Genomic DNA, 22,401 nt, shown 5'->3' on the forward strand with positions numbered 1-22,401 from the left:
GCCTTTGTTCATGATTTCAGACACTGGGATACCTTTTTCTGCCCTTTGGGCAACACTTCAGGGCTGTGAACAGTTTCCTGGAGGATCCCCAAGAAAGGGTGAGGTTCAGCTGTTCTGAACCACGTGCTACCTTACATTGCTTCCCGAGATAGCAACCCCTCTCTGGATTCATTACCAGCTATACTCAGAAGACAAAACATCTCCCTTGGTATTGTAGTAGACTGTGGACAATTTAAATTAATGAAAGTTAACTTTTTTTTTTGTCTTACATGAGTAGAAGCAATAAAGTTAACAATAATGATGTTAAAATTTAAATTTAAAATAAAGTTTAAACAGCAGAGTGTGATTCTCCATTTGAAGGTAACAAGAGGAGGAAAACACCCTTTGCTATATGCCTTGTTTGAATTATTAATCAAGTCTGTCTTGATGGAGACAACCGACCCAAATGAGACCATTTGTTTTACACATCTATCTATCTGAGGTGTGTATATTTATATATATACCTCATATATATATATAGAGAGAGAGAGAGAGGGAGAGATGGATATCTATGGTAGCAGCAGTATGTCATTTAGCTAAAAAGTCTATAGCTGAATGGATAAATTCAGGTGAAATGGATCCTACTTGAACTCCAGCTCTTCAGAAATTTAGAAATTCAGCTTGAGGTTTCCAAAACTAATTTTTGAAAAGTTTCCTAGACCCACATTGAACAAAGTATTTTGTGCGAGATAAGGAAACCTGGTAATAAGTCAAAGAAAGGTTCACCATACCTAACTTCAGACATCTGTAATCCAGTGGTTGAATTGGTGTTGACAGATCTAGTGACTTACAAAATGCTCTAGACTATCCAAGATACCTGCTCAAGACTGACAAATATGACAGAGATGCATAGGAGACCTGTCCTTCTGGAACATTAGACCAGCTGGGTGTCTCAAATGGCACTGAAGGTCTATGTTTGTCAAGTGGTTTGAGTCCTAAATTTCTACCTCTGAGCTTGTCAAAGGGTCACTTACTCTATAATCAAGGGAGAGGAACAGACACTTCAAAGGTGTAGTTCATCATAGCCTCAAAAGTCCAAAATGTCCAGATAAGTCACAGTCTAGAAATGCCTTTTCCGTTTAGTGAATGTTGGGAGATCAGGTGACGAAACACGTGCAGAGTTTGTCTTGCAGATATATAAGTGTTAGTGGATACCCATTACAGTAAGTAAAGCAATAGAGACATTTCTGGGCCTGGTTAATTTGGCCTATTGTAGATATATGCCATGGGACAGACGTATTCTTGAGCTTGAAGCTCTAGTTAATTGCCTACGCTTAGCGAAGGCACGAGAAAGGTCCTCCCTTCTCACACAGCTTTGCGTGGCAGGTGGTACCCGTTCCTTCCTATTTTTGCTAATCCCCTCTCCAGTCATTCCCTCCTCCAGACTCCAGGGATGTTTCCCGTTAGCTGTTTCTTGCTCTGCTAACTGCTGTCAAAAGCTGTATTTCCTTGCTGCGATGGCCACCCTGTTCCTGTGCTGTCTCTTCTCCACCGCTGGACGCTTTAGTGAAACGTGAAGCTTTGCTAACCACTATTCCTTTTATTCTTTTAACCATGTAAATATAAGAACAAACACAGTAATCACAATTCCATAGCCTACAGAAGATTTCTAAACAGCTCTTCCTCTTTCTTAGTTGTTTTCAAGGAGAACAAAGCTACATGTGCAAAATGAGCTTAATTTCAGGTTGGTGAAGATGGTCCTTTCTCTTTACCTCCCTTCCTCTCCACCAGACCTCAACAGAGCAGCCATTCCTCTTTGGAAGTTGTTGCAATGTCGTTGTGGGAGTTTTGCTGTTGCTCTAAGATTTTAATTATCGGTCCAAATACGGATAGCGTTTAATCAATTTTAGACTGGATGTCTATGTTCTGTGTTCTGTATGAGCTGGCACCTCTTTAGTACATTGAACTGAGCCCTTCTAGAGCACAGCTTATGTTAACCAAAACCAGACATCAAAAATATCTCAGATTAACCACAGTCAAGCAAATGTTTCTCACTCTCTTTATTTGCAATCAAGGGAGTGCAGGTAAATGGCTTGGGTGCAGACATCTATGCTGTAGATGTGAAAACTAGGAGTAATCCAGACCGTAACATTAACAAAGAAATGGTCAATCCACTATAAATTGGCTTACAATTTATTCTGAGCTGAATTTTTGGCTGTAGTGAGGAAGCAGAAAGCAAGGAGGCAGATGAGAAGACACGATGCTTAGTGATATCTATACGATGACATTCATGGATTTATTTTGCTTACTTTACAGTATTCACTACATGTTCATGTTCTTTCTCCTTACCACCCCCCAACTGCTAGCAAGATTGTTTTACCATTTCGTTTCTCTGCTTTTTTATTTTTAAGATGCACAGCTATGTATTCCCAAGCTTTATTCAAATGAACTATATTCACATGCTGTGTAGTTGTGTCTGAACCTATAGCTCACTGGGGACTTCTGCCCCCCTTTTTTTAACAGAAAGCAACCCCCTGAAAGCCAGAAGTCTTCCTGTCTCTTTTCGCAGAGCTTCCTTTACTTCTTCGTTTCTCAGGCTGTAGATGAGAGGATTGACCAAGGGAGTGAGAATGGTATAAAAAACAGAGAAGACTTTGTTCGGAGATATTTGGCTGTCACGATGAGGAAGTACGTAGACAGTTAGTATTGACCAGTAAAAAAGAATCACCACAACAAGATGTGAGGAGCAAGTGGAAAAGGCCTTTTTCCTCCCAGTGGCGGAAGGAATTCTCATGATGGTGATAATGATGTAAAGGTAGGACGAGAAGGTCAGCAGAAAGGGCGGCAGTGAGCACACACCTGCCACAACAGAAGTGACGAGTCCCATCACGCGTGTGTCGCTGCAGGAGAGTTTTATCATTGGGAATGAGTCGCAGAAAAAATGCTCAATTTCATTAGGCCCGCAGAAGTCTAAATTTGAGATCAGGACCGTTAGGATGGAATTAGAGAGAAAGCCACTTATCCAAGACGCGGCAGCCAGCTGGAGACAGAGCGTGCGGTTCATGCGGGATGGATAGTGCAGGGGCTCGCACACCGCCAGGAATCTGTCGTAGGACATCACTGCCAGGAGACAGCACTCAGCAGCTGCCAAGCAACCGAAGAAATAGTATTGTGTAAAACACCCGTTGACCGAAATGCTTCTGTCTCCATCCAGGTAGCTAAGCAACATCCTCGGCAAAATGTTTGAGCTGTAGCAGATTTCCAAGCAGGCCAAATTGCCCAGGAAGAAGTACATGGGTGTGCGAAGGCGCCGGTTAGCCACCACCAGCATAACGACAAGGGCGTTTCCAGTTATGGTCACGATGTAGATGGACAGAAACATCAGGAAGAGAAGAGAATCCAGTTGAGGGCCATTCCCAAAACCCAGGAGGACGAACTCTGTAACAACCGTTTTGTTTTTCCACTCTTGCTTTGTCATGACCTTTGTTCTAGTGATAAAACAGGGAATTTTAGCACCTTGACAGTTAAGACTTGAATAATGAAAGTTTCTTCACAGAATAGAGAAGCAGAGAGGAAAAGAGTCTTTGCATTATTAGACCTGTCACCTGATTTCTAGAAAGATTCATTACAAAGCTTCACTAGTCGCATCACATATTACTCCACGTCCTGAGAAGAGCACTTAAAACAAGTAATTCCCATGCCTCTTCTCTGGCACAAGAGGACTTTCTAGCTAATGTTTCCAGTCTGTGCAAGCAAAGTAAAAAATCAAATTCTTTCATTAGATGCCATCACAAGTTTTGCCGTATTCCTTTCCGTTGTGAAAAGTAAGTATTTGGTGTGATTGCTCCAATGGTAACAGCCACATTTCCATTGCTAACACGTATTGATGCGTATTATAGATTCACTCTACGTATGTAGCATCACCTCTAATGCAGACATTGTTCTTATTTGAAGGAGGCTGAAAAAGAATCCAGCTTCCACCAATGAAAATAAGTATGGAGAACATCTATGCCATCCTCAGCGTATGTTCACCCTGCCAGAAAAAAAACCCCAAACACACCCAAAAGCACCTTGCGGTTGTCTCACCCTCCCATCCTGTCAATGGGGTAGAATGAAGGATTCCAGATGTGAGTAGTTTAATTCACCCTAAAACAGATAGGACGAATCATCTTGTGAAAGTACCTATTTCTTGTCGCTGAGAACTCAGAGGGAGTTTAGTTGCCAGACCCTTAACCAGAAAAATGCAGTTTAGATAAATACCGCTGCTTGTCCTAGTGCACCTTTTTATTTTCCTCTCATGTGTACTGAATCACCTCATTCACTAGATTTCCTTACAAATACCATTTTCCAAAACTCCCGAGGCTTTGTCTGATCTTTTCCGGATTTGTTTAGTATGAAAATATCAAGAAAAAATAAATATCCAGTGGCCAAAACTAGATATGATACTGTGGTTAAGGCTATGCTGGCAAAGGAACTGAACAGAAAATCTGCTTCTTTTTTTCTTCTGTATAGACTCTCCTTGTCAGCTGTGTTTTTATCCAGATGTGCATGTGGTTGGGAGAGGTGTTGGCAAGGCATTAATGGGCTGCATTTTTCAAGCCCATGCGCGCAAACTCCACCCATGACCCTTCAGAGGCTGGGAGGGACAACCTTCAGCCCTGGGGTAGCCTGAACACGTCCTCTATTGCAAACACAAATTTGGTGGGACTTTTTTCAGCCCTTTCTTTTCCCAGATCTCCCACTCCAATTTAGCAGAACGTATTTGAACCATCTTCAGCAGGACTACTGCCACCTAAATTGGAACATCTACATACAAGGCACTCGCCTCCCGCTCCTCTTATAGCCTACAGAGAAAAGTAAATGTTTTGGAGTGTGATCCATCCAATACGTTTTATGTAGCTACTTTGTATGAGCTAAATCTTCTAAGGAAATTACCTATTTCCATTGATGATAGCAGGAGTTTAGGTATTAGCCCAGAGGTCAGCTTCTGCCATGCAGACCGCACTTACTTTTTGGTGTTGCTCATGACATTTAGGCACTACAGGGAGGTGACTGTAGCAGTGAAGGCTGTATGAGGACGCCCACCCAATAACTTACACCAGGACCACTTGTGACAGCATAGCTTTGTAAGACTTAACACATTTCTTTCCACGGATCTGATTTTAAATTTCCCTTTAAACTTTTATTCATTCCAACCCCCAACGTTTAGTCAATTTGCCAACATCTGACAACTGAAAACACTGAAGTGGGTCCTGTTTCTCTGTCAATCAACAAACCTTCCAGACCGACACTGTTTCCTACCTGAAACCACGGGAACATTGCAACATTGAAATCCAAGTCAAAAAAAATCTTGCACTTCTCAAAGTTTTGCATCCATCTTTAATTTCTTCAAGAGCTTGATTTTTTCTCATGGAAAAAGAAAATAAATAGAGCTCCTTGTTTGGCAAAGACCCTTGCCCCCAATTATCTCCACCTTTTCCTTTTTTCTTTTTAGCCAACTGAATATAGCAACTCTTCTTTTCCATTCTATCAGGTAGTGTCTGCCCGTGTTCCTGCCTTCACCCCACTCCTCAAAAATCCTTTCAGAGCTGAGGCTGGTGAAACACCCCAGGGGATAATCAAGCAAACGAAAACCTTGGGGAAGGTTGCTGTTGTCAACCTCAGACGCACTTAACTAATTACTCTTTTCCTGTATGCTCTGATTGGAATCGTGTTTTCTTAGCCTACGTTTTTATTACTTTTGGGCCTGGATGGATTTATATTGACAGATAGGATGACAACTGAATGAAAGGTTGCTATGATGATCACCATTGCTATCAAGTCCGCGCTGTGTTCTACAGACGTATTGAAGTCCAAAACTGACTCGGGCCTGGGCTCAACGCCAGGCAGCTGCCCGAGCACCAGCTATTTCAGTCATCCTCTGGAGATGCTGCTCAAACTTCTCTTTCTGCAGGGTGGCTGCATTCCTGGCTGTGGTATCACAAACAAGTGAGATGATTGTTCCAGGTCCTGGTATTTAATCTCAGCTTCCTCGCTTGCATTTAAGAAGGCCAGGTAATTTGCTAGTGAATCTTCAGACTGCTTGGTCTCCGAGGCCAGACAGAAACAGATGAATAAATATCTCTTGGCAAAGTACAACTTTGCATCAGCTTGGTGAGCCTCAAAAAGAAAAAAAAAATCTTAAGAACATGGGGAAATTCAAAGACCACGTGAAAAAAAATGAAGTCCCAAAAAAGTAGAAGGGGGCGTGTTCAAGGACGTGTGAAGTGTTCAAGGCCAGGTCGGATGGGGCCAGGGGGCTGGAACTAGACGATCTTTAAGGTCCCTTCCAACTCTAACCATCCTATGACTCTATGACGTTGTGCTACGCAGACACCGCTAGATGGGAGTGTAGTCAACACAATCTGAAATAGCTGTCACGGTGACTGGCCTGCGCAGGTGCAGAGCTGGTCCTGGCTGAACTGCAAACACTGAGCATCATCCGTTTTGATTGCTAACGTGAGATGGAATAAATCCGTCTCAAAAATACATCACCTACCTGTTGACTTTCCGCTCTGTCAGTTCTGCGACGGGAACAAAATGCTTGTGTTCAACCAGAAAGTCTCAGCTACATCACTGCCATGGTCTCTGCTTGTGAGCGTCATCCAGAGGCTTTAGTTTGGAGGACAAGACACACCAGAGGACAAACCTCTGGTTTTGGTGCCAGAATGCCTTCCTATAATTAATTCACACGCTATTAATTTGTACTCCATGTGGAAAGTGAAGAGACAATGGGTAATGTGAGTCTTCTAATACCAAAATTGTCCCCTGACAAGGCTATGGAACCTCTCAAAAGTGCCTCTCTCTCTCCACTGAGAACTCTACACTGAGTATCTCGTTGATTCTAGATACCCAGATATCTAGGCAAAATAGCATCGTGGCTTGGGCCAGACTGGCCACTGAGATGAATGACGGATGCTCTCCCCCACGTCTCTCTTCCAGGAGAGGAGGGAGAAAGAGACAGAGACTTATGAATTTAGAGGAAACTAAACTACTTTAATGAAAATATCAATAAAATGAAAATAATGAAATATATATACAAAACCGATATTGAGCTTCCAGGATGACAATGACATCAGCGGCAGGCACTGGGAAAATCCTAGACTGGGTTGAGCAATGGATGGGAACTGGATTCCAGATCTGGAGTGAGGAACACATGGATTGGGATCAAAGGCAGATGAACAGACAAAGTCCTCCTTGGACACCGGCCATTGAAGAAAGAGCCCTGACCCTGGGATCCCTCAGCTTTTTACTGAGCGTGATGCAGATGGGATGGAACACCCTCTTGGTCAGTTTGGGGTCACAAGTCCGGTCCTCTCCTCCTCGCAGATGTGACCCCTCTGTGCTTCTCCACTTCCGACCCTCCAATGGGGCAAATAATGGAGTTTGCTGGCCTTGGTTGTTACAGCAGTAAGCATAAGCAGGAGCCTCTCTGTATCCCATTCCTTGGCATCAACTATAAGCAATCAGGTCTTACCACTCTGGGAGCGAACAGTTTCTGCACAATATGTTGTTAATTTCAGAGAGTTTCAGAGAGTTAGAAGAGGCTTAGCTAAAAAGTAAAACTACTGAACAGAAAATTGATTCTGTTTTACCTCAAACCAGGACAAATAGTCTGGATTTCTGTCTAAGGGGATTTCTGCCTTCCTTTTTCAAACCTGAGAATGATTTTGCATCTCTCAGGTGAGTACCTAAATTTGCGTACATGGAAGGCATATGTCTGGTGCTCTTGTGAATTAAGGAAGATGGAATAAAATGAAGATTTTATGAATTATGATTCTTCAGAAGCATTCATATTGTGAGCACATAACCCCACCTCTGAATTGCTTGTGGATATTGTTTTAACCAGGTGTCCCATCAGCATTTAGGCCAAGGAGCATCTTGTCAATACAGATAGCATCTTCCTGATGGATTTATTAAAATTTCAATTTGCTTTTGGGCGATGAGATTACTTGAAATACAAGTCAGCCAGCCGTACTGTGCATGAGCAGTAAGTAGGCCCGGGAGACACGTAGTAAAAATGAATGTTTTTAGGCTGTACAGAAAAGGAATTTCAGAGCGATGTATAAGAGCTTCTCACTTTACCTGTTGGACATGGGTGGAAAACTTTGCAAAGATAAACTCAAAGAAGAACATGTAACCACAAAAAGAGATTTCTGCTCACCTGAACCTGAAGGTTAAGACTTCATCTGGCCAAATTTAACACTGAATAAACTGCAGTTAACTTTGCTTCACATGGAGCTTTTTCTCTTCCATGAAACTCAAGCTATATTATGCACATTGAAAATCGGATTAATTTACTTAAATCTGTGTGTCTAGTGCCATTTTAGATTTATTTGGGTTTCTTTTCTTGCCTGCATTTTGCTCAAGAAGGGTTCAGCTCTACAGCAAGTATTGTGTCACGCCTGCCATCGGTCTGCAGATATCCCAGACAGAATAAGATCTATGTTCAAGTCGCTGAACCCTGCACTCAGCCCCAGAATCAAACACACAACATTGCCCTTTCTGCCCGGTAGGCCTGCACACATGATTGTGACGTCTAAGCTCTCGTTTATAGTCTATGGACATTTGGTCAATATGGCCTGGAGAGCTATTCAGCTGATCATCCTACAATGGGATTCAGGTGCCAAATAAAGAAGCCAAATGCCATTTCACATATTCATGCTCACAGCAACGGTGTGGCATAGGACCTATAGGGGAGCTTGTTGGAGCGATAGCTGGAGTTCTGATATTTCTGGGCATCTGAAATAGTCCTAGATGCCTATGTTTAGGCAGTTTAATTAAGCTCCTCGCACAGGAGGCATCAGAAATGGAGACTTCTAAAATTAGATGGTTGAGTTTGGATGTCAATTACTCATGAGGACTCAGTTAATTATTTGCAAAAAGTTGTTTATCATGGATAAAACCAGTGTGTTCATCATTTGGGAAGTAAACAGTTATTCACAGTGGGAACGAAGTGTCCATTGACCCTCAGCAGGAACAACAAATAGGTGTTTTTCTCCCTTTGATTTAGGAAGGCAACACCAAGAACGGCAGGTCAGTCAGCCAAGTGCACTGACCCTAGTGCATCTGACATGACACTGGATGCTCATGCTGGGCACTGTCTTTTCTCACTCCCCGATCGCCGACGCTAGGTGCAGAAAACACGACCGTTGCTTAAAAGATGCATGCTGCATGTGAACAACTTAATTATTGGAATAATTTCAGTCCGTTCTCAGGCAAAAGTTGTAGACCAAATTATAGGAAAAAATATGACACCTCAGCTTTTTTGAATTTCTGCCCCATTTTTATCCTGTGCCTGATGGTTGCCATGTGTTTGCCACCGGAGCCAAGTGGAAAAAGAGCTCAAGAGATCTAGGTTCTCGCCCAGACCATGCTGGACCTTCCCTGAGAAGAAAGCACTTCAGGGTTTGGTATCTGCCAAGGCACCCATTCTAACAGTCTGATTGTAACATTGACTTGGCATCCATGCTAACGGTCTGTTCGCACCGTTGACTTGGCCTACTCTGTCCTTTATCCCAGTGTGCTGGTCCCTCTCATTATCCTCACAGCACACCTCTTCCCATGTTTCTCCTCTTCTTTCTGGAGTTTTCCTTCAGGTCCTCGATTCTGTGAGGGAACTCAGGCAAAGTTGACACTCAAAGTTCACCTCATCAGCTGCTTCAGATCAGAAATCCAACTGTCGAGAGCACTACTCGTGGTTTGGTCCAGCAGAGGTTGTTCTCTGAAACCTACCGTGTGCCCTCATGCCATACGTGAGTGCCTGCATCAAAGGCATGTTGTAAAGACACCATTCAAGTGGGTTCTGACACAGTCCCCTCTTATTCGGTACAACAGATACCCAGCTCACAGTACGTTCATTAGGTATCTTTGGAAAATGGAATATAATTGGAAATAATATGTGTGGGGGATGGAGAAAGCAAAATTTATTAGTAAATTTCAGTGCAGTGTTAACATACTATAAACTTTAATCAAGAATGTTATTGGGAAGGTTCTACCCAATCGATAAATTATTCAAAATTGCCATTAGTGAAACTACCAAAGAAGATGTTGTGTTCATACTTGTCCTGGTTCTGGCGGGGATAGGGTTAATTTTTCCTGGTATTCCATGCCATGTGAGCCATGCCCACCCTGAGCTGCCGGGGGAGGGGGCAGGAAGTCGACGCTCGGAGCGGGCTGGGGCATCCCGGGTCCGGTCGGTGAGCGGCGGTCCCGTAATCGTGTTCGTATATTCCTCTGTCCGTGTTATTGTTGTTGTTTGCTTGTTCCCTTTGCTGTTCTGTTAAACTGCCTTTGTCTCAACCCAAGAGTCTTGCCTTTTCTTCTGATTCTTCCTGTATCGGGAAGGCCCGAGCGAGCGGCACGTGGCTCTTTGTTGCCGTCTGAGGCTAAACCACGACAATACTCAAGAGCCTATAATGAATCACGTGAGACTTCTGAGTTCATCTTGGCTCCAGTACGTATGGAGATTTTTAAAGACAAAGCAAACACTTGGGAAGATCAAGCTCCTGCCTTTCATATAAAAGTGAAGAAAATTCTCTTTTCAGCCTGCAGACTCCATGCTGCATGCCACAACGTGATGTTGGCAGGTGTCTGAGAGACCCCAGTCCGTAACTGGCTAGCATAGAGGTAAGCCTGACAAAGGAGAGTGCACAGACCTGGAAAGAAAGTGAAAGAGGAACTGATGAGAAGATTAATTTCTGACTTTCTCTATTTTTCTATCAGTGGAAATAATTGCCTGTGTGCTGAACTGTAAGGTTCATCAGTTACTGACATGATTTCATTACGCCAGTCACAGCTGTATCTGAATGTCCCAATATTTTTTAAGCGATGAGACGTTGAACAAACCGAACAAACTGCATAGACAGTCCTCCCCACGCCTAAAATTTCCGTACCTGGTAAATCAACTGGATCAACCAAGATGCAGAATGTAAGACACCTTGTGTGAAGATTGTCTGGTTGCAGAAACCAACCTGATGTGACCACAAGCTAATGCCGTAGTTCAGGTGCAGGCAGTTTTGAACACCTCTCCCCATGTTGGTGTAGCTGGGTCATCTACAAAGGAGCCTAAATATGGAAAGGTATATCCAGAGCACAAAAATTAAGAAGCAGGGTATGCCTCTACAAGGAAGGAAAACAATCCAGGACATGGAGCCAAAAACCGGCATGTAATCATCCATGCCTCTTCGAAAAGAAGAAAACCCTCTTGTCCCTGAGGCGTACCAAGAGTGGTTGAAACTGAGATAAGACAATTTTGTTTTTCATAGAAAATATTACCAAAATGCTTTAAGAGTTGGAATTTTAAATAAGTTATCAGGACATAGAGATTGGATCCAAGAATTAATTGGAATGGTGTATCTTTATGGCCATGCATGGAAAATAGTTTTTAAATTTTTATATTACATCTTACTATTTTCTTTCCCCGAGATTCAGCATGATGTCAGCTACAGAAAGGCAAAACCAAACCTACATTACAGAATTCATCCTGCTGGGATTTGGCGATTTCCCTGACCTTCAGGTTCCTCTCTTCCTGCTCTTCCTGGTGATCTACACAGTGACGATGACGGGGAACATTCTCGTCCTCATGTTGGTGGTGGCTAATCAGCACCTCCACACTCCAATGTACTTCTTCCTCAGTAACTTATCCTGCCTGGAGACGTGCTACAGCTCCACCATCCTGCCCAAGCTGCTGGCCGGCTTCCTGACAGGTGACAGAAGTATTTCCTACAGCAGCTGCATGATGCAGTTTTTCGTATTTGCGTTTCTAGTTGGGGTAGAGTGCTATCTCCTGGCAGCGATGTCTTACGATCGATACTTAGCAGTATGCAAGCCTTTACGTTACGTCACCCTAATGAATCGTGAGCGTTGCACAGCGCTGGCTGTGGGGGCCTGGGCAAGCGGTTTCACGATCAGCTCTGTTATCACGCTGCTGATGTCACAAATGGCGTACTGTGACCGCAGGGAGATTGACCATTTCTTCTGTGATTTTGCCCCTGTGATAAAATGCTCCTGCAGTGACACATTTCTGGTAGAAGCTGTAGCATCTTTGATGTCTGCTACATGTACTGTGCTGCCCTTTCTTTTCACTGTAGCATCCTATATTTTAATCATCAGCAGCATGCTGAGAATCCCTTCAGAAACAGGGAGGAAAAAGGCATTTTCCACATGCTCCTCTCACCTCATTATGGTCACTATTTTCTATACAACTCTCATCCTTGTCTATATGTTACCGAAAACTTACAACCTCACAGCTTTTAACAAGTTGTTCTCTGTCTTCTACACTGTAGTGACGCCCATGGTGAATCCACTTATCTATACCTTACGAAACAAAGAAATAAGAGGAGCCCTGAGGAAAGAAGCCCAAGCGTTTATGGGTTTATCTAAATGACATATCAAGATCTATGCCTTGTGAGCCTTTTTTTTTTTTTTTTTTTTGGACAGACTATAAAAATAAAAAGCATTGGAGGTGATTTCCACAGCAAGTGTATGGTCATGGATGTAGCAGTGTGCCTAGTCACAAGTGGAGCTAGGTGGTTGTTTGGGGAAAAAAAAACAACATGTTTTTGTTGGACTTCCTCAAAAAAGCCTTGTAAAACCAAAATGTAAGCACACCCCAAAGTAACCTTGATTAAACTCGAAACAACTTTGCCATGTTTTCATATTTTTTCAGTCACTTAGAAATCAAAAGCCCTAAGAAGAAAAAATGTGTCTTATGGCTATAGAAACATGGGGCATAGCTACATGGGGCAGAGAAGAGGACCCTGGCCAAGTGCCACGTGGCGTGGCAGGATTCAGCTGCCCACATGTAGAGACGGGGTGTCCTGTAGGTGCCGTGGGGATGCTTCCCTGGGCTGTGCCTACTTCTGTGCTGAGAGCACGTAGGTCTCTCCTAGGCCACAGGTCATTTCTGCCTATCTTGTGAAGACGTCACGGATGGCCCGGTGCTTCGCCTGTGTGATGAGATGCTTGTCCTCAGGCTGCCCATGTCAGAGGGAGCTTGAGGCGGTGTAGGTGAGAGCCAGGCTGCGCTACAAGCCCAGAGCTTGGGTGTTGCTTCCTTAGGAGCCACCTTGAGCGGTGTGGATGCTGGCAATGCTTCCCTTGGGACAAAGACGATAAAGACATCCGTACCGCTATAGTGACTTTATAGAGAGGAATCTGAAAATTAAAGGTCAGTGTCTGTTTTCATGACAGTAGCTAGGCCTACCTTTGAAGCTCATGGAAAGAAAAGGGCTTTTCCAAGCAGGGAACGTTCCTCTCACCTGGAGACTGAAGGTATGAACAAGACTTTGAGGCATCACTTACATGTTTAGTCTTTGCTCACTGTGACACTACAACATGGGATAAACCTCACCTAAATTTGAGAGCTAAAAGTTTGTAGTGCCGTCTGCGGTGGATGTTTTGGCTCCGCTGTGGACAGAGATAGGGAGCTCCTCATTCTAACCCCACTGGTAGCGCCACTGTCCCATCACCAGTTGTTTAAGGATCAAGAGGAAGCTGAGCACTATAGGTGGCAGGAGTGGCCACCTTTTCTGCTAAGTTTAGACACCAGAGAAAGAAAAGCATGTGCCGATGCTGGGGACGTGGGGTTCCTCAGAAGTCAGGGGAAAGCCACAAATACTTCTTCCATGCTGATTTATCTCGTTCCCAGCTATATGACCCAGTCAGGATGGGCTAGTTACTCTCTGGAGGTGCTTATTTCTTTCCAAGGGCTGTAGAAAGATCCTAGGTATGAGTCATAAACTTAGAAAGCTGACCCGTGCTCTCCTTAGGTATGGCAAAATTAATATAAGAAATATGAATTTAAATTAACTAAATATTGAGAGTTCTTGGCTTGCCAGGTTTGTGCTAGGAAAGGGGCATTCTATATGCAGAAAGAGATTGCACGTAGGTGTGCGAGCTTGTGAAGTTTGGTCAGATGCTCTGTAAGTTTACTTTTATTGCGTTTATGGGCTGCAACAGAGAAATTTAATTCCCAAGCAAGCTGGTGCAGATGGCTTCTTATTCGCATTGCAGCTAACTGTAGCGTTCTATAGCTTAGATGTGCCTAGATATGAAGACTACCTATATAATATATACTATATAATATACAGTATATATAACATAACATAACATATAATACAAAGACATTGTCACTTCTTGGGTGTGATTCATCATATCCTTAAGTAGATATCTGAAATCATCTTCTCTAACAGCATCCTCACTGTGTTAGCTAAAATTTATTTCATGTACCTTCATATATGCTGTAGATCACCACAGGGTCTCATTCCTTCTGCTTATCTCCCCCTTTGTGCATATGTGGTTTGGGAATAATTATAGATGCCAGAGCTTTATTATTTTTCTAATGAAGTTTTAACCTGGAAAGATAGGATTTGGGGTTTTGGACAGGAGAGAACCTAATATCCTATAAACATGACATATTTCTTTCCCTCTTTTCTGAAATGCTTTCCCCTCACAACAGGAATCAAAGTCTAAATAGGCAGAAAAATCAGAGAGTCTTTAACCAAAATGTTTATCGTAGCACTTAACTCTCAAACAACTAAATTGATACTCCTACTTGAGTATAAGTAAGAGCCTCTCTGGTACCATTCCTTGGCACAAACTCTAAACATTGGTTTACATTTATGTTACATTGCTGTAAACATTGGTCTCACTCTGAGAAGGAACCCTTTTCTTGCACACCGTGCCATTAATTTCGGAGAGTTAGAGGTGGCCTAGGTAAGGAGTAAAATTACTGAACAGAAAGTTGGTGCTGTTTTACCTCAAACCAGGACACACCTTTTCTCTGAACTGACTGTTCTGAGTTACCTGGGTTAAGACATCTTTAGCACCTGTAGAAGATGAGCTAATTATTTAGTCTAACTTGAAATACACCTTCCTCCTTTCTGTTTATGCATTTCAAGCCACGTCTTCATTTTTTTTTGGTGAAACAGACTGGGTCTCGCTTGGTTCTGTCTTAGAGGTTGTGCTTTGATGTGTGCGTCCCTAAGGTTTGTGAAACCAGACCCAAAGACGCTGTGAACAGACATTTCTCTCTACTTTTAGACAGCAACAGTGGAACACCCACATCATGATTGTGCATGCGTTTTACTGTTAAAACAACTCTCTTCAGTAGAGAAGAACTCCTACCTTGATCTCAGGCGCATAAAACCTTTACAGTGACCCTTTGACAGAGTCATTGCCATTGAACGTCCCACTGGGGACACTTGTGGAAGAGCGACGGCAGTTCAGTGAGGGGCAATGGGTGAGCTGGATGAGTACTGCAGAGGTGGGGGGGGGATTGGAGGGGACAGTATTTCAGGGAATTGCCCCTTTATTTTCCTATATCCTTCCTTTATTTTCCTATAACCATGCTCTGACTTTGTGCTCTGATGAGCCCCCCAGGAGGGCCACTTAGACTTCCTGCAGCAGCCCCATCTCTAATAGCCTCAGCAGGCCCCATTAAAACTTCAGGAAACTTTACTCCTGTGACCACGCTTCACACTGTGCGGCTTTTACCCAAGGGCACGATTGACTCAGCAAACTATAACAAGCTTTTCTGTACAGTCATCAGGTGGCTAATAGGAGAAATAGTCTTTGAGGAAGAGTTTTGCTAGACTTCAATTTTTTAATGAGCGTATGATGCAACAGGGAATTCTTGTTTCTTATTCAAGCCTAATGATGTTAAATTAATACACTACAACTGAACTTAATAAACGTCATTTTCCGATAGGGGTTGGTGCTGTTAAAGGAACCGAACATCGTTATCTTTCTGGTCAAGCAGCTTGTGGACGGTGTGTCTTTGACTGTTTCTCTCAGGAGTCGTGAAGGGTGAAGCTGTCAGTGATAAAATCGACCCTCTCACCACCTTCAGAAACAACACTGCATTGCAGACCCAGTGACAGTTCCCAGTTCCCTCTGGTGCTGTTCTTGTCAAATTACCTGCACATTCAGTTAGGGTGAAAAATACACTTAGGTACCAAAAATCGTGACATGCATATAATTATTCAAAAAACCAATACTATTTTAGAGCATTTTGAAGGTGTGTTTTCAAACTCTTCCAGGTCCTTTCCAACCATGAAGATTCTGTGATTCTGTGACTATAAGATACACCAACTTTTATGGATGAGTGGAATGCACCTCACTCAGAGAAATGCAGCAATATGGTTTATTCCGGTAAAATAATAATTTGATGGAGTTTAACGGAGTATAACAAAGTTTAACAGTGCTTTACCAAGGTTCAATAAGGTTGATGGCAATGTTATTAATTACTGCATGGAAGAAACATACAAAGGAAAATTGAGTTAGAATCGAGTTAGAATGATTCAGAGACTGGCGATGCAAAGGGTAAGGAAGACCCTCTCGTTGAGCCATGAGGTTCAGAGCGGACCCCCTTGCTCTCTAAACTCCTTATGGAGCCTAGGTATGGTTAGGCCCAGTCTTAGTCTCAGACTTGGAGAATGATTTATGTCTAATGGAATTACCTATAAAAAGTTTATAATAATGAAGTAGCTCTATGGATTAGCAATGTTTCATACGTATTAATTCAGCATGCCATCAATCACTTACCAAGGATCTGTTGCGAGAAAGGGATCTCTTAGTCTCAGGTAAGGGATCTCAAACCTTGACAGGCGTCCCTGCTCAAGGGGAGAGTCACCTGGCAGGCAAGCCAGCTGCAATTAAGGGAGAGCTTACACTCAGCCCACCCTGACGGTAATCTTTACAGATGTCTTCATTTTAGCTTTACTATCTTGTTCTGTACTTTGGTTGTCTTGCATTTTTCGGGCTTCAAAAACCCCCTTTCAAAATATTTTTCCCAAGTACCTTCACTCCCTTGCAAGTGAGCCAGGAGCACTCCAGCTTGCAGGTTCACCACAGGGCATGACGCCCCTTGCTCCTTAGTTGGTCTGAAGAAAAGTACAGCTAAGGGTCAGTGTATACCTCACACCAACACAACCAGCCATGGCTGCATTGCTAGACAGAGACACAGGCATATGATCAGAAGACCCACAAGCCAGTACGTAGGTGCAAGCACCATAAGATGAGAGAAGATCAAAGGAGGGGGCTAGCAATAGTACTTGTCCAGGAATTAAACTGAGTAACTGACATCGTCTACCTGGACTTATGCAAAGCATTTGACACCGTCCCTTGTCTCTAAATTGGAGAGACATGGATTTGACGGATGGACTACTCAGCGGATAAGGAACTGGCTGGATGATCACAATCAAAGGGTGGCAGCCAATGGCTCAATGTCCAATTGGTGACCAGTGATGAGTGGCATTCCTCAGGGGTTGGTACTGGGACCAGTGCTGTTCAGCATCTTTGTTGGTGACATGGACAGTGGGATCGAATTCACTCTTAGCGAGTTTGCCAATGACACCGAGCTGTGTAGCATGGTTGACAAAGTGAAGGGAAGGGATGCCATCCAGAGGGACCTTGAGAGGTGGGCCCTGCAAACCTCATGAAGTTCAACAAGGCCAAGTGCAAGGTCCTGCACCTGGGCCAGGGCAATGCCAAGCACAAAGAGAAGCTGGGCAGAGAATGAATTGAGAGCAGCCCTGAGGAGAAGGACTTGGGGATGTAGGGACATCTGCACGAGTCTGTCAGGTATGTCTCAGTTCCTGCAAGAGACACACATCCTTCTGGATTGGAAGCCACAGATCAGATGGGGTATAGTAAGGCATCTAAAAACAATGGAAGAAGCATCAAGTCCTCCCATATCTCCCCTGATTTAGATCTATACCATTAATTCCTAAGGTGTTGAACTACATGTGATAATAAAAAGTTTTTCAGCCTTTTGCAATACAGCATCCTTTTGACCTCTTCCCTTATAAATATGAGAGGGGGAGTAACCGCATTCTGAGCCTTGTCCTTCATTTAGTCACTTTCCTCCAGGAAAAACGTTTTCTCCCTAACATTTTTCTCAGGGCAGATCTCACCTCCTGGTTCCTAAGAGTGTAGATCAAGGGGTTCAGAGCTGGGGTGACAGCGCTGTACATGAGAGACACTTGCACATCCCTTTTAGGGAAGCTTCCTGAGGAGGGTGGCGTATAATTGCAGAGCACTGGTATGTAAAACAGGGCCACAATGGTGAGGTGGGAGGCACAGGTGGAGAAGGGCTTCCATCTTCCTTCCTGGCACCGGACTTTCTGGAAAACAAAGGAGATGATGTAGAGGTAGGAGAGGACTATGAGAGTGAAGGGGCCTAGAACAATAGATGTGGTGACAACATTGAGGAGAGTCATGTTGAGGCTGGTAGTACTGCAAGCCAAAGCCAACAGTGGCTTGATGTCACAGAAGAAGTGACGAATGTCCTTGTGGCCACAGAAACTCAGTTGGGAGGTCATGACTGAGTGCATCGTGGCATGTACAAAACCAGTGGACCAGCTGGCCACCGCCAGCAGCAGACAAGTCTGTGGGCTCATGACAAGGGCGTAGCGCAAAGGATTGCAAATGGCCACGTAGCGGTCGTAGGCCATGGTGGCCAGAAGCACAGCCTCAGTACTGCCCAGGAAGTGGAAGAAGTGGAGCTGGGCCAAGCACCCGCCGAAAGAGATGGGCTGATGGCCAAAGAGAAAGCCAGTCAGCATCTTGGGAACAGTGACCGTAGAGTAGAAAATATCCAGGCAGGACAGGTTGCCAAGGAAGAAGTACATGGGTGTGTGGAGTCGGGGCTCAAATATGACCATGGTCACAATGGCACCATTCCCCAGAAGACTGGTCAAGTAGAGCAGCAGAAAGGAGATGAAGAAGAAGTGCTGCAGCCCCTGGACATCCGTGAGGCCCAAAAGGATGAACTCACTCACCTCTGTCTGGTTCAGCATTGCTGGAACAACAAGAAGCAAAGGCAAAACGTCAAGGTTCTACAGTTGTGAGGAGTAACAGCATTACAAAACTCATTTCTTTATGTGCTATTTTAACACAAAGAACTTGAATGTGGTCTTCTCCTACTTTAGAAAAAGGAAAAGAGTAAAATACCACAGAGCAGAAATTATTAAAATAAAACCTTCCATCTATGCATAACAGCAGAATATGTGAGATGTAAAACACTGCTGCTTCTCTTCACCTTCAGTCACATTCATATTTCAGTTCTCTTCTGCTGTAACTCCCTGCTACAACCTTTGATTTCATCAATAAAGCTTCTAACTCATAATGTGAACCACTCTTGATGCTTTCTTTCTACTATTGTGCCTACATTTCATTAAGCCAATTTCAACTTTCACATTTCTAATGGTTACCATCTCTTCCAGGCAGTTTTTTGACCTTAAAAAAAAATGCACAATTTCCCTTATTATATCCACGGCCAGTAGAAGGTGCTCCGAGGTACCACACAACCATCAGCATTTCTTCTGAACGTTGGTGAGAATAAAGGAAGAGGATGCCTTAGCATGGGATCACAAACTGGTTTTGTTATTGGACTGTAAACTTGACCTAAAGACTGTCTTTTTGTTGAGCAGCAGCAGCAAAAGCCAGCATCTCACCTCCTACAAAACTGTGAGGGAGCACAACTGAATTTGCAGGAGCCCAGTTCGCATTTTTTTATCCACAGCCACCAGAAGATGCTCCAAAAGGGCTCATCCCACTGGAAGTCAATCGAACTGCCCTGCTGAGACAGTACGGTCAGTTCCGTCAGTATCGACAGGCTTCCAAAATGCAAATGAGTACGCACATACTTTCAATTTGTTCGGTTTCAGGTAAGTTTGTTTATGGCTATGGGTAAGTCCCAACCACATGCAACAAAGAACAGAGTCCTGAGGTTATTTCATGGGGGCAAGTAGGCACAGGTATGTCTTACATACAGTATAGGCTGCGAAGTCTACAAGGCAAGTAATTTTCTCCGTACATTCAATGCAGTGATGATTAATATTGATGAAGACAACTAATGAACAAATAATTACTTCCAAACTATTTCTAGTCACGAGGTCAAAACACATATAGATACATTTCATGGTCTTTCTTGCCCATTCCATTGCACTACATACTGTCATTGAAAAGTCATTATGAGATATCTCAAGCCCAGCCACTCTCTTCCTCCGACTTCTTTAGCTTATTCTTTCAGCATGAAAACAGTAAACAAACAGAAAACTTCTAGACTGATTTCAGACTAAAAGAACATGAGTATGCAGCCCAAAGGTCATTTATGTACATATGCGTCCACTCTAAAATAAGATTGTGTTTCTCTGACAACGGTGTTAGTCTGATCTTTGAGCAGGCTCTGTGGGACACATTAGATTTGGGAATGTTATAGACTTATCAAAATTTTAGTCAGTCACCTGCATTTGAAGAGGTATAGATGCAATTTTCTGTGAAATAACGAAATGCTTCAGTTTCCTACACATTATTTGCCACCTTTAGGCACCAAAGCCCTCCTCATTGGAAACCGCCTGCAGAAAGACATCACTGCCTTACGGTGTGTCCCGCAGCCTCCTCCGATTCTGCCTGTTGATCACAGTCACCCACAGGTGATCGATTCCCTTTCCCCTATTCCTGCTGAAATTTTTTTCTTCTCTTTCCAGCACTTCCCTTGTGTTTCACAGAAGCTGACTGCTGTTTTCTCCAATTAGCTGATTAACACATCCAGTCAAAGGAAAACAGTCCCCCAGTCTTCTTTTTTTAATTGATTTTAGGACTCTTGCTTAAAGACAAATGCGAAGAAAACACTTTGCATGCAGAAGCTTGCCTGGTTTTCCAACTATATAAATTACAATGTAATAAAAAAAAAAAAAGATAATTCTGCACAAACCTCACTACCAACCCCCATTTTTCCCATTGGGGTAGGGCCCCCTAACAGCGAGCCAGAAAGCAAAGCTGAGGACAAAACCAGTCTATTTTGTGGAGGTAAAAGACTGAGGATTTCTGTTCTCCTTTCCTCTTTCATATCCGCTTGGCATTCTTTTGGCTGAGAGATTAATACTGCAGCAGCAATGACAATGACAACCCCAAGTTCACAGCGGCTTGTAGTTATTCAGGTAGGATGGGAGGAGGAAGCTTTGCTGATTGGACCAGAAATCTCTGATGACTGAGTTAGAGGGGGAAGAAGTCTTTGTATCATGTCCAGCACGTGCAGAAGATCAACGGCCTCAGGCGGGAAGTAAATTTCCTGTGGCTTTGATCAGTCTCCTGGGATGAGGTTTGTGATCCAATGGTGAGCCGCAGAGTGACGAACAAAGTGTTCCCTCAACACACTGCAGAGATGAGCCACCTGCAAAACAGAAGGCAAAAAAAAAAAAAAAGAAGCAGCCCTCAGAGACTGGCTAAAACCAAATAAACATTTAAACTAAAACAAAAACACCCACCTAATCCCAAAGAAACACACACAAAAATCAAACACAAACATCTCCACCACAGCGCGCGGCATTTAGGGCTGGGATTTCTACTGGCAATAGAGGACCAAGCCGTGCAACCTAGTCTGAACTGGAGCAGTGTTTGGGCAAGATTTCCTCAATCTCTTTCAAATATTGGATTTGTGAAACCAAGAATGTATTCCATCCATTCTGATATCTCAGGATTTCTGGTGGTTTATTTTTGTTGGTAGAATGGTTTGGGTTGGAAGGGACCTTGAAGCCTACCCAGTGCCACCCGCTGCCCTGGGCAGGGACACCTCCCACCACACCACGTTGCTCCAAGCCCCGTCCAACCTGCCCTTGAATACCTCCAGGGATGGGGCAGCCACAGCTTCTTTGGGCAACATGGGCCAGGGGCTCACCACCCTCACAGCAAAGGATTTTTTCCTCACATCTCATCTAAATCCCCCCTCTTGCAGTTTAAAACCGTTCCCCCTCGCCCTATCAATAAATAAATAAAAGGTGTAAATCATGGGTGTCAGCAAGGGCAGCCTGGTGCACAACTGCAACGAAGAAGAGGAGGCAAAAACCACTTGGGCTGAGTTAAGATATTATTGACAGACCTTCAGCAGCAGAAATGGCTGCATAGTTGTCATTTACAGAGAAGGTGATGCCTCCGAGGTTCTCCTTGCTGTGTTATGCATGCGTTGTTTTTCAATCTGCAAGTGATTCCATTTGCCCGTTTTGCTTTATCTAGGAACAACAAGTAAAAATTGTGTAAACAACTGTATCGAGTATATATGGAGCATGACAAATGCTAACATTTGTCATATTAGGGGACTGTGGTGGCGTGCTCTCCCCTTTTCCCCCTTCCCCTCCACCAGCTCCTGCCCAAGCCATGGCCATCAGTGGGAGCTGTGATGAGTTGGACCTGACCTATGGGGGATGGCTGGCAACACAGACAAAACACTGCCTGGAGTGGGGACCGAGAGTTCTTGTTCCCATGCGTATATGACTATAGGTCAATTCTCTTACTCTGTAAATAGCGGACAGCCCAAGAGCCCTTTGAGCTCTCCTGCGCGGCAGCGGGCTGCACGCCAGGATGTCTCCTTGAGTTGGG

At 43.7% G+C, this 22,401-nt stretch overlaps 3 protein-coding genes across 3 annotated transcripts; 1 reads left to right on the forward strand and 2 right to left on the reverse strand.

Annotated features, from left to right (window-relative positions):
• Positions 1-2,461: 2,461 nt before the first annotated feature.
• LOC134520907 (olfactory receptor 10A4-like) lies at positions 2,462-3,457 on the reverse strand. The gene has a single exon (XM_063346781.1). It carries the CDS (start codon positions 3,455-3,457, stop codon positions 2,462-2,464), a length of 996 nt encoding a protein of 331 aa, XP_063202851.1.
• Positions 3,458-11,452: 7,995 nt separating this feature from the next.
• On the forward strand, positions 11,453-12,406 carry LOC134520825 (olfactory receptor 11L1-like). The gene has a single exon (XM_063346669.1). The coding sequence runs from the start codon at positions 11,453-11,455 to the stop codon at positions 12,404-12,406; it is 954 nt and encodes a 317-aa protein (XP_063202739.1).
• A 5,464-nt stretch (positions 12,407-17,870) lies between these two features.
• Positions 17,871-18,821, reverse strand: LOC134520723 (olfactory receptor 12D2-like). The gene has a single exon (XM_063346466.1). It carries the CDS (start codon positions 18,819-18,821, stop codon positions 17,871-17,873), a length of 951 nt encoding a protein of 316 aa, XP_063202536.1.
• Between the last annotated feature and the right edge of the window lie 3,580 nt (positions 18,822-22,401).

Source organism: Chroicocephalus ridibundus, chromosome 9 (assembly GCF_963924245.1).
Source record: "Chroicocephalus ridibundus chromosome 9, bChrRid1.1, whole genome shotgun sequence".
In the NCBI taxonomy this organism is placed as follows: Eukaryota; Metazoa; Chordata; class Aves; order Charadriiformes; family Laridae; genus Chroicocephalus; species Chroicocephalus ridibundus.

Coding starts and splice junctions, on each gene's coding strand:
- LOC134520907 (XM_063346781.1), bottom strand. CDS start 3,457: ATGACAAAGCAAGAGTGGAAAAACAAAACGGTTGTTACAGAGTTCGTC.
- LOC134520825 (XM_063346669.1), top strand. CDS start 11,453: ATGATGTCAGCTACAGAAAGGCAAAACCAAACCTACATTACAGAATTC.
- LOC134520723 (XM_063346466.1), bottom strand. CDS start 18,821: ATGCTGAACCAGACAGAGGTGAGTGAGTTCATCCTTTTGGGCCTCACG.